Source organism: Sinohyriopsis cumingii, chromosome 3 (assembly GCF_028554795.1).
Source record: "Sinohyriopsis cumingii isolate HCF-2022 chromosome 3, ASM2855479v2, whole genome shotgun sequence".
NCBI lineage: Eukaryota > Metazoa > Mollusca > Bivalvia > Unionida > Unionidae > Sinohyriopsis > Sinohyriopsis cumingii.
Window position 1 is genome coordinate 98201318 of NC_142963.1, and position 13165 is coordinate 98214482.

The 13165-nt window shown below is 32.9% G+C and overlaps 1 protein-coding gene across 3 annotated transcripts in view; it reads left to right on the forward strand.

Moving 5' to 3' along the window:
• Positions 1-11993, forward strand: part of LOC149803364 (uncharacterized) — a 63414-nt gene extending 51421 nt beyond the window's left edge. For 2 of the 3 annotated variants that reach the window (XM_089951379.1, XM_089951378.1), the window contains exons 16-22: positions 3020-3076; positions 3957-4031; positions 4888-4932; positions 5454-5606; positions 8369-8538; positions 9519-9644; positions 11788-11993. In XM_089951379.1, the coding sequence (XP_089807505.1) occupies positions 3020-3076; positions 3957-4031; positions 4888-4932; positions 5454-5606; positions 8369-8538; positions 9519-9644; positions 11788-11889 (728 nt within the window). In that variant the 3' untranslated portion in view covers positions 11890-11993. The remainder of the gene's footprint in view (positions 1-3019; positions 3077-3956; positions 4032-4887; positions 4933-5453; positions 5607-8368; positions 8539-9518; positions 9645-11787) is intronic. The other variant, XM_089951380.1, reaches the window with a different exon arrangement.
• The last annotated feature ends 1172 nt before the right edge of the window (positions 11994-13165 follow it).

The window sequence follows — 13165 nt, forward strand, 5'->3', positions numbered from 1 at the left end:
CACATGATGAACAATTTACCATACACAGGGATACACATTTATTCATGTCATAAGTCATACATACATTATTAAAATATGCACAGATTGTCTCTAGATACAATAATGAAATACATAAAATAATGTACTGGAAGGCTTTATTATATCATTCCAACTGGTCGAAAAAAATCTTTAATGATGCTTTAAACAAAGGAAGAGAATTGAATTACATCTCCTCAAACGTACACAATTCCAAAGGTAGGTACTAGTACAGTGAAACAATATTTGAGATAGTTTGTTTTCGACCAGTGAATCTGGAGGGAGATGTTAGTCGTTGATTGTAGATTGCGCTCCCTATTTGATGATTTTTGTTCAATTGAGTTAGAGATTTAATCTGCAGAAAGATTGTTTAGACACTTACGTTTCATCATTTTTTTTTAAAAATAAAGACCGCATTCGAGGTAGTGGTAATAGGAAATTTTAGAACTATTGGGGCGTTCCTTTACTGGTGTTTGTCAGGTCTGGATAGATTATAATAATGACAAGAAAATAGATAAATTAAAGGTATAAATTGCTTACGCTTCTTAGTAATTATTACATATTCGACACTATTTGTAGGATATTTTACTTTTTTCTTTAATTACAATTATCTACAATTTCTGCCTTGTTATGATGTAAAATCTTAATTAGGATGAATGTGAATATAGATTTGTCATTTCTCAAACTAACCCCAAAATTATTAAGTTTTATTTTTCTTCTAATATTTATGTTTCTTGTGATCTTCCACCACTTTTGCTCAGGTAGTTACTCCTCTGTTCGATAATCAGAGTTTATCAAGCACGTATACGGAAATGACCTTAGTATTTCCATGTCATTTAACTCACCATAGCTGAGTTTTGATTTTGTTGGTTCAGCTATTTAACCATTTGCGTCCCAGCAGACGGATTGAATCGTGTACTAAACTTAAATAAAGCAACAAGAACTGGATAGAAAGACCGAGAACACGTTATCTTAACAATGATAAGGTTTAACGAAAAGTTGATATCTTTTTTTACGTTCTCACATGGGTGGTATACTGAGTGTGATGGGACTAGAACATTGTCTGAGGCAGAATAAAGAAACCACTCAGCGTATGTTTGAGAAAGTAGTGGGAATTCCTAACCTTGGTGTTAAACGAAAGCCTACTTCAGGAACATGACAAAGGAAAAGTGTCTTACAAAGGAGAAGAAAGAAAACAAGTATATTTTTTTTCTGGCAAGGTCATGCATGTTCCGTCAGTGCGGGAAACAAAAGCAACGGAATAGGGCTGATACTTGGAAATGCTTCAGGTGTATTGGACAGACGAGACGAAAGAACTATTAACTGCATCAATAGATCAGGCTTTGTGGTCAACAATATAGGTTCATGCAGATGTAAATGATGTTTTCAACTATGCAGAATGTCCGATAGTAAGGGAGATGAATGCTGCATCGCTGGATTCGCGCGTCTTCAGTAAAGCCTTATGTAATTACAAAACACCTAATACAAGTACAAAATGCCTAATGCAATTATGTTGTCATTATGTTGCAATATAATCCCTCATTACCTAATATAGGCCTTATAATTAATAAACATTCGAATGTCTAAATTTATCAAATAAAAACAACATAGAAACACTTCAGAAAAGCAAACCAATTCTTACTTATAGAAGACCCAAGAATTTGCAAGATTTTTTTAATAGAACAAAACAGAAATTTAAAAAGATATTTTTCGTCATCTAAATGTAACGCAGATATAGGGGAAAGTACTTCTTTCAGTAGCTCTAATACATAAGAAGTGTTTTCTCCACGTTATAACACTAACTGCGTATCAACTTCTGTGATTTATTTGATAACCTGCAAAAATGTTATATTCAATATAATCGACAAACACTTAAACAATTTTCTAGGAGATTGAATAATTATGGCTTTCATATACAAAATTAAAGAAATCCTCAATTTTCCGCTAATATATCAACACATTTTAATACAAATAATCACTCCCTACTCAATGTTTCTTTCATGGTAATAGATATTGTGCATGGAGACATGAATAAACTCATAAAAGAAAGTTATTTGGTTCATACGTTAGATACTTTGTGTACTATTGGCCTTAATATCAAGGTACTACATAAAATTGTATAAAATCTTAATAAAATATTGATATGTTGTATATCATATATAAAAATATAATTTGTGTATGACTGTTTGTATCTATTTTATTAATTTACTATGAATTTACTATTTCAATTATGAAACGCCCAATATAATTACAAACTTAGGATCTTGACACTTTTCTGAAAAAAGGGTGTGTTGTAGTAACTTAACAAATAAAATATAAAATTCACTCGCAAGTGATTCCTGTATATTGCACAGAAAATCTTTTAAAACAAGAAGACCAAATTATTAGCTGTAAACAGAAGAATACGCTCGAATAAGGAACGATATACATTATATAAGTGGGTAAAATATCAAAACCTGATGTATATAACTAACATCGCATTTCAAACACACATATCCAGGATCGCCAGCCTGATATAAGTGGATTTAACGTCAAGACAGTTCGGTCTAGAAAAGGAGCGTTTGGTAGACTGAGCCACAAGATCAAATAGACAGCCTCAAACACATAGTATATCACTTATACCATACACTACTCTGAAAGTGCAACCCTTGTTCAACCAGGTTATTAGGAACGTTTTCGGATATTTAGTCTGGGGGATGTTGCGTGTCTTTAAATAATGAAATGCTGCATGTACGGAAGAAAAATAACGAAGAATAACAAAGCAAAGAAAACGAAAAACAAGATGAGAAAAAAGAAAAATAGCAAATTTTTCTTTCCCACTTAATTTGAAAGATCCAAACTATTACTTTTTTAGATTTTATTCTTATTCTTCCTATTTTCTCAAAAATATCGGTTCCTCATACATATACACGAACATACAAATTTTTTTATTAAGAACCTTGAGAATATTACATCGGATTTTACGGCAAATTTGCTACCAAAATATTATTTCCGGCTTTTTCAGACCTCCATGACGAAATGTATGCACTCAATCCATCGCCTTGCAGGTCTCACCAGTACAGTAAGAATACACTGAATTTCAATACAGTATTTTCATGCATGAAAGTAGCAACAGTAGACTACATATATTCAGTCGATGTAACCTTTAAATAAAGCAAGTAGTGTCTTTGTCACTTTCTGTGTTCTTAGATTTAGATCATTTTGGGTCAGTAATTGCTCACATAATAGATTCCTACGTTCACCGAATTAACAATTACATGATCAGAAGTAGCTCATTTGGTAGATATTCAGATTCGTAATCGCAGTCAAAAGGTCGCGCGTTGCATACCCACCCAAGTAAACCGATATAGGCCGCCTTGGTATATTTTCAGGAAAGGCACTTAGTTCCCATTTCGTCGGCATGATATAGCCAATAATGTGTTAAAACTTCCGTCAACCAACAGAGCAAAATTAAAGAATATATTTACGTGATTACTTTTCCATATTCTACAGGATGTGTGTATGCCTTTCTCTAAAGGACACATTTAAAATTCATCTGCCAAAATCTTTTTGAGACAAAGATCTGTCGAATCAAGGGTCATTGTATTTGTAGGTAGCGCTAAATATTTGTAATTATTGACACTACTTTATATTGCTTTGTTCAGCAATTTTAACACAAATCAAGCAGTTACATCCATTTAACCTGGAGTTTTGTTTTCGGGGCGTGGTAGGGTTTGGCTATTTTCATTTCTTTAAAATCGCGACCAATAAATGTATTTATCTGTAAAAGGGAATCATCAGTTAATTAAAATAAATCCTCATGTTTTTGTAATCCCCTCATATCTGTACATCTAGATTATTAGGATGTTGTTGAAAATATTAATTTTGCTTATTTGTATTGACTATTTGTAGTTGCATTTACTTGAATTAAATATTATATCTTAAAACCTCTCTTATTTCAGTGTGGAAATATTTCAACGAAATAAGTTATGATCAAAATAGAGACTGCAAAGTAGATTTCATTCTTCATGCAGCAGGTACTCTTTTGTCAAATATTTGAATATTCGTGGGTAGCTAATATTAGTTTATTGTCTATTTATCATTTCATGTATTGTCTTTTTATACAATTATTTGTTCATTCTTTTATTATGCTCGATAAACTGTTGAGCCAAAAGCTGATATCACAAGTTATAGAGATGCAATAAAATGGACAACACTATAATTTAATGTCTCATAGGGTGAACATGTGATTAAATGTACAGCATTATGCAATTAATAATATCAAATAGTGTCGAGATATAATAAAATGTACAATACTGTATAATTAATGTCATACTACATAAACAATGAAATGAATTCCATATAATAAGGAATATCGCATGCTGGATATAACAAAATACAAGAATGCCAATAAAATAATAGCAGGAGAGCTCATTTGAAATATACTTGTCCATTTATGCTTGAAACCAGTATGTTTTGACCCTTATATACATTGTTTAATGAAAGTGTTATATATCCATAATTTATTATTAAGTCCATTGATGGATTCATCATTGGCTTCCTTTCATAATTATTAATGCGATGATTGAGTATATCGAGTATATCGTCTATATGCTATATTATTTATCTCTTTATTCCTTATGAAATCATTTTAATTCATCTAGAACTTAATTGTTCTTTACAAAAAGAACACAACAATGAACGAATCCTTCCTTCTCCTCAAACACTAATACAAAAGAAATATGTACAACTCATGTGCAAGTTATTTTGCCCCCCGAATTCCTTATGCATTTCCAAACGCTAGATCGTAGCGCAGCATCTATTTTCTCATTCTGTTATAGTAGAAGCATTTGTAAAGTGTTAAAATATACCTTGTTACTAAATATGTTGCAGCCACCTATCCTAATGCAGCAAGTGACCCCTGTTCGTGTTTCTCAGGTAAATTAAATATTATATTATCAACATGTTAAGAGTGTAATGTGATCATTCTGACGGGTTGAAAGAATCAGAAATGTAAACGAAAGATGTACCAAAAGTATTGTATTGTGCCTAAAGAAGTACATGGAAAAATGAAGATGTTGACATTTCATTCTAAACTATAAAAATACGTTGAGATGTTTACCTGAAACATCTACAACAAGCACCACCAGAATCAGATTCCAATATCATCACGTGCACTTACATTATTGAAGACTTGACAGTTTAAGTAACACAAATCACAGATTCTAAATTCCTTAAAGACTTCGTTTTGTATTGCTTGCTGTTCATTCTTATTTCTTCATATATATCTTAAATATTCTTGAAGTTACCATTTTATCCATTTTTTTGTAATGGCGTTCCCTATGATACCATAACATAATGAAGCATAAATTTTTCATGTTTAATTTTTAGCGTGTCACACTGATAATTTACATAGAAATAAAACTTAATTTCCAATTTATCCGCATAAAAAACTTTAGCATCGCCGTCGACACAAACATCAACCGTTTCGACAGCCACGCCAACTCCAGTGACGAAAACAATGGTAATTACAATGACGAAAACTACAGCAGCTTCTATGACGACAACGAAACATATTCTTGATGTAAATACCACATCTGATGTGTTGCACGGTAAGAAATATTCAGGCCTTTTTCTCCCACATACAATGCTTGTAATGATGAACTCGAAAACGATGACTTTCCCATATGTGCCTGAAAAGTTTTCACGTAACACATAATGCAATATCGTAAATATCATATAATATAATAATTACATTTATTAGAAATGTGTCTCCAAATAAAGTTTAAAAAAGATAAAACCTGCATCCAATGACTCTATTTCTATATTACAATAAAACTGACAATAAAACTGGCACCACACAATGTGCGTATCAAAATAACTGGGACGTGATAAAAGATCTAAGTCTTTTCAATAACGTATAACATGACAATGTTATTTATCCAACTGTACATTCTTTCTCACAATATAGGGAAAATACGGTTAAATTGCATCAATCTTTGCTCAACACACACACACACACACACACACACACACACACACACACACACATATATATATATATATATATATATATATATATATATATATATATATATATATATATATATCAAAAAGCATCTTTTTAGTGTTTCGTGCATAATGCATATACTATTTTACTTCTGAGAAATTATGTTTAACTAATGCATCTTAATAGATAATCATCTTATCCGCTAGTACATATCATTAGGCAATCGGAAGTTGATAATTGTTATTTGAAGAGTTGATTCCAGTTATATGTGCAACTGATTCACGTTCATTGACTAATACAGTCTGATGGAATCGTCTCTCTTTCTTTTATCTACTATTAGTGTCATGCAATTCATAATGACATTTATTTTCCGGACTTCCTGAACTTTAATAATTTTGTTTCCAAACATTCACGTCTACTGAGATCTTAGCACTTAATATGGATAACTTCCTTTCAAGATGATTATTTTACCAATTGACAACATATATCGCAACCAAAACATGTATACCTTTATATGCGACTTTGGATTTGGGTTTCTGCGATTTCACATCATTGCTAGAACTTTGGCAACATATCCTCTTCTTCTTTCTTCTGTAGTACTACCATTACTGCCAGAAAACGGCACGTTTATAGAGAAACACATAAAAGAGCTAATAACTCTTTCACTATGTCAAAATACGAAAAAGCGTGTGTTCAAAAAGACGAAGAGGAAATGGGAAAGCAACAAGCAATCCATGAGTGCTAATAATAAGCAAATAAGTGAGAGCAGAGCTTCAAAAACTGTCAATGTGTTACGAAACATTCTAACGTAGATAAAACAACGGAGAGCAATACTTGAAGGTTCTTTGATGAAACACAAGAGAAGGAAATCTTCACCTCAAATAATTCTAAGTCTTCGATGCCATTCACTATACCGACTAAGACTACAACAGCGACAGCAACTAAATCAGCCATTGGACTTGGACAGGGAAAAGGCTTAAAGCAGATGAATTTAATGTTTTCATTTCAATGATTTGTTTACAAAACTCATCGGATTTTATCAAGATAACACATAAGTTTCCGAAAAGACGTACAAATAATATTACAACTAATATTTTTTAATTGAAAAATTCCTTCTCGAGAAATCAGCGAGCGTACCTCTATCTTGCGAATTATCAATAATAAATTAAACAAATCAAGACTTTGTCTTAACTTCCGTTTTATTATAGTTTCGTCAATATATTTCAAAATATTTAAAAACACGTTGTTTCACAAAATTCTTTTTTTTATCATAGGAGTGACTTTTTGAGTGAAATGGGTTCTTCTGCCGTTTATCTGCTTATTGAATATCATTGTTTTGCTATTTCTTTACTCTCATTTATAAGGTTTTGGAAGGAAGTGGATTCTTCTGGCTCTCTTGTTCTCTTTCTTCACATTTAGTTTACGTTCCGGACACCAATACCTATACCTTTTTCATGGCAATGATAACAGGCAACCGCGACTGTTGTAGCTAGCGGTTCTGTTTGTTGAAGTTGTGCATATATATTAAACTAATGTCCCTTTCCGAACAGATATAACACTGATCTTCACTTTTATCTCGGGAGGAGTAGTCTTGTTTCGTTCCATCGGTTTTGTTGGACGACATGTATCTTCAAGTCACTCTCTGTAAACATTTTTTGCTGCACTTTCCACAAAATGAATGTATATCTGATTAACAGCATTCTCTAACTTAGCGGCTCTGTATATTTAATGTGAGAGGTACCGTAATTCAATCAAACTTGAAACGTTCACCGTCATAAAACATCTCATCATTCCAATAAGAAACCAGCGAAAAGCGACCACATTTCATGCCATCTAATAACCTTATAGAACTTTTGGTAGTTGTTTATCCTAGAAATTTTGTTGAGGAAATGATCGACCCATATCCAACACCATGACCAGTCTTTCCACGACCGAGGAAGTCAAGATCATCCAAGAATTAAAATCATTCGATAATCCCAGAGGAAAATTTTTACATTCAAATGACTCACAAAGTTGGGTGCAGAAAAGTAAAACTACACCCTACACATAAATTTAAAGAGTTCTAAATCCCATGTCCCCGCAGAGAAGCTGTTTACGTTTATTGAAGACTTTATAAAATGGTTGCAATGACTGGAAGGGTGAAAATATACTTTCCTAGCTTCCTTAATGGCCAAGAAATTTAAAGTGCGCGTTCCCAAATTTGCCCGAAGAATTTATAAAAGGACGAGAATAACATTTATATGTGTAATACATGGCTTATTTAGTAAGATGTATTCGAATTGTTTTTTTCGAAAATTAAACACTTTTTTGTTTTCCAGATGTATACATGTTTTACCAAGGCTTTAACATTAAATTTCATTGCAGCAGTTCATATTTGCAACAAGGCGTCAACGATTGTTGATATTGCACACAACCTGATTATCAAGCACCCCAATGCATCAGACTGTACTACAGGAGATCATGCCTCCACAGAGGCATTAGTCCTCAGCAACTGTAATGTTGGAACCACAACCATGTGGATAAAAGGTGAAAATGTATGTATTCAAAACAAAATATGGATCTTTTTGAGTACATCATAGAATTTTAAATAAAGTCAAATTATAAATATTCAGAATAAGTGTACAACCATGAAATAATACAGTCGGATGGGAAAATAACAGCGGCGTACATACATACATACATACATACATACATGCATACATACATACATTATCACTTGGGGGATAAATGGCGCATATCAAGACATTCGGTAGTTTCGTATTCGAAAAGGGAAGTACATAGGCAATATGTAATGTTTCTTTGAAACTGTAATGTATTTCGAATTGGTTTCAAAACTATCTTTTGATCAAATTGATTGAAAGAAATACTGCAGATAAAGACAGTATCTGTATACAATAATCTGGTACATACCCAGATTATAAGATACATCTTTCCCATTAATCCTTTAGTTAATCCCATATTACAGAGAAACACCGATATGAAAGAAAATATTTCTCGTCACTACCTTCAGATGCGTTTGTTAAATATATAGATATATATTTGCATGTGTTTTATCTACCTGAATGTATTTTAACGTATTAACAGTTTAACAGGTACTTTGACACTTGTCCTGGAATACAATCATGTTTTATGAAAATATATTTTTTTCCAAAAAAGCAAAGTTTTAGAAAGTTTCGGATTTCGAATCGAAATATATAATTTTTTTATCATTAATGTACAATGCTTTATAGCTATCATTGTAAGTATGCCTAGTGCACTAAACAGAAAACTTATCAGGTTGTATCTCGGTTTCAGTAAGATGTGCAGGTAAAATAAGCAATTGGTATGGATTGTATTTGTCATCGTTTCTAATTTCAGAATCATAATTTTCCATGTAATTGTATACTTCGAATCGATTCACTCTAACTTATCGTACAATAATATAAGTTCTTTCTGTGCAAAAATAAGAAACATAGACTTATATGTATTTCAAAACACTACGATGACTAACATGTAAGGTGTTCGTTTTCCACAGGTGATGGATATGTGTCATAGAATTCCACTATACGCACCAGTTGCAACTTTCGATGCGTTGGGTGTATATCGACCAAATGGTGGTATGGCTGGAATTTTCTTGGGCTGTATCCAGGACGGTTTCAAGGTAATCTGTTATGTTCAGCAAACGTTTATAGTACGTCTTCCGTTTCGACTCACGTAGAACGTGGCATGCTTCATAGCTTTCAGGGTATTTATATTTGATTATTTATCATGGAGTGGTGCCAAGAAATGCACATAACACAGCTTTCGTAGCATTTATGACATGCAATGTAGCCACATTGCAAACATAGACTCATACTATATTGAGCATACAATAGAGAAGAAACAATTTCTTCTAATGGGAGTACCAATAATACTTAAATCTAAACCGAAACTAACTGTAACTACACACAGTAAACAAAGCAACATGCCATGGATCACAGCCTTTACTTTCTGGGCAGTAGCAGTGTCTGATTATTCGATATGACGTGTAGCGTGTAGCCAAAATGCACAGAAACTTAACATAATCTCATATTCATATGAATAAACAATTTTTTCTACACATTATTACCAAGAATACTGAAAACTACGGCATAATAGATACAAAATGCTCTAAAAGGAGACAGAAACGATTTTAGTAGGTTCTAACCTGCAGGTAAAAACCGAATGCTAAATCCTATAAGTCGATCTTTTTATAGCCAAACTGTTACATTTTCGTTCCGTACATAGTTCAACTTTACTCACCAAATCTGATTTTTTTTGAAGAACAAGAGCTTAAGAGCTGTCAGAAATTAAGAACTGCTTGGTAAGCAATATGCAATTTTCCGACCAGTTGCTTCTCTGTACCTAACACTAAATTTGCCCAATCTTCCTCTATTTGGTATGACTCGGCCGGGGTTTGAACACGCCATATCACAAATCCGATGCGTACGTAGTAACCACTTAGGATCTCTATTTGTACATGACTTGTTCTGACCAGTAACATTCTATTTCGTATGCAAAACAGTTTATATATAAAAATATATTTCAAATGGAAACAAAGCAAAACATTTAATAGAATTTTCAATAAAACTGTAAAATGTATAAACAAATTTAATTACATAAATAAAAATTCCATAAACATTTAAAGCATGAAACTATTACATTCTAGACCGCAAAGTTGACCAGCAAACGTCACTTAAGACAAGCTATAGTTTTTGAATCTGCATCTTGTACCGTTTGGTCCAAGGCCAGCGAGACACGATAGGTCACAGAAAGCCCAAACGTTATATACCTGTTAAAGTGTGTAAATGTGTACACTAAAGAAACAAAGGCAGCTCATCCACATCAGTGAAGCACGATAGTTCACAAATGTGTTGAACCAAAATGCAAGTGTATGCGAATTCAAATATGAATACAGTAAAGAAGCTACGGCAAGAAGAAAAAAAATTGAAAACAATTCCTCATGATGATGAGACCAGTAATATAGTTTAGAGCAAACCTTGTAAAGTGTTTAAATGTAAATAAATATAAAAGGTGTCCCTGTAAACCCAAACAAAAACAAAAGGTATGTGTGTTTCCACATACATCGATAACGGTGCAACTATACATACAATACAAATCCCTTACCTGACCGTTTGAGCTAAACAAGCTCTTTCTCATGGGAAGAAAAAGAAATATGTTGTATATGTTGTATCAACAAAACAAACATTAAACAATCTCTCTCTCTCTCTCTCTCTCTCTCTCTCTCTCTCTCTCTCCACTATACTTTGTAGTGAATCAATATCAACCAGGAAACTGGTTGGATACACCTCTACGACTGCATGCTAGATTAGGTGAGCTCTACGTTTCAAATAAGGCCTCAGCGGAAGTATCTGAATGTGTTAATTAGCAATAAATTAACCAAAGCAGTAACAGCAGTCATGGTAGAGTTTGTAATTCTGCATTATTATCAAATGCTAGCAAAAGATTATATAATCGTTACTTAGGGAATCAATCATTTTATTTTGAGTGTAGTGAGTGATACTGTTTAATGCAACCCCTCCCCCAAACAATTTACAAATTAATAAAAAGAGAAAACTTAATCAATAAATCTGATATATTCAAATATATTTCAAAACATGAAGTCACATACACTAATGTTAATGTAATTGCATCATATCTCACGATTTAACTCTACTGCTGGTGATGATGATTATTATTAATATTATTATTATTATTACTATTATTATTATTATTAGTAGTAGTAGTAGTAGTAGTAGTATTACTGTTATTATTATTATTTCTAGATAGCTGCCCAGGACTGCAAACATGGAGTTTCTATACAACACATCACAAAGGGAGGAGTGTTCCTGAATGACCCGTCAAACTATTACATCATTAGGTGGTGATACTCCGTTCCAAAGCAAATAGTTATGTCCGTTCCGTTGTGACACTTTGCTCAAAAGCCAGCAGCTACTATATCTGTGAAATAAAGGATATCTTTATTCTTTCAGTGGCAGTGTTATTTGTTATTTTTTTAAAAATTCGGTTTGCTTATTTTTACGTTACAAAATAAAGCTTTCTGTAATCGCAAGGTGATGCAGTATATCCGATCTTCGTTAGCTCATATCTACAAAATTTCGTTTGAAGGTGAACATTAACTTGAATTTTGTCATTTATATTGAAAGATCAGACCGGTGTTATATATATATTTGCAACATGCAAGCCCAGTCGAAATAGCAATATGGCAAGTCATAATATTGCACAATGTACTGGAGACATGTACTTTTATCTTAACGGTCCTAATTCATATACTTAACGTGCCAACGGTCTTCATAAAATAGATAATAGCAAAGTTCCTGGATGACATGGATTGAAAGTTGAGTATTGTAGACATTGTTTGGAATAAAATTAGCCACTGAGTTGTTAAATCTTTACATTTTCCTTAATGTAATATTGAACTTTCATCCAAAAAAATTACTTGTATCTCAAAAGGTGATGCACCAGAGCAGTATGGCAAGTAAACGACGACCAAACTCCAATCTAAAAGGACCAGGTTGCGATCATGTTCATTTAAAATCTATTTTTCCACATGGCATAGGAAACTGTCACATAGGAGTTTGTAAAGTGTCGAATTTGGATAGTATTGAACCTTAAAGTTGAATGCATTGAGCATTTAAAATTTTATCACATTTAAGCTAGAAAAGACTTAATGAAGGGTCACTTCGACCTTCTTTTCTTCTTTTGTCCCCCATGTCAGTTTTAAACTTGAAAGGCCAGCATCTACGTCTCATTTAGATTTGACCGGGGCATCTCAACGCTGTCATGAGAAAGTAAACATTTGAGGTAGCAACCATAACCGCTGGATAGGAACCCATGTCAAATAGTGATTTTTGCTGTGATCTAGGATTTTGTGGATTTTATGCAATAGTAATCGACCATGTCGTAGCGTAAGTAAAGAGATACGGTAATATTAGATACACCAGTCATGTCTTAATTTATGGTCAGTCGCTGTAAAGCGAGAGTGATGATCTATCAAATTAGGTCAGAATTTATGCAGTGCTTGGATAGCTAGTTATGCTTCTAAGTAACGTAAGTGAGTGAATTTTATGTACGCATAGAAAGTGCTACGTATAGGGATTTAGGGGTAATTTTGTCCTTTAAGGAAACAGCTTTCTGGGAGAG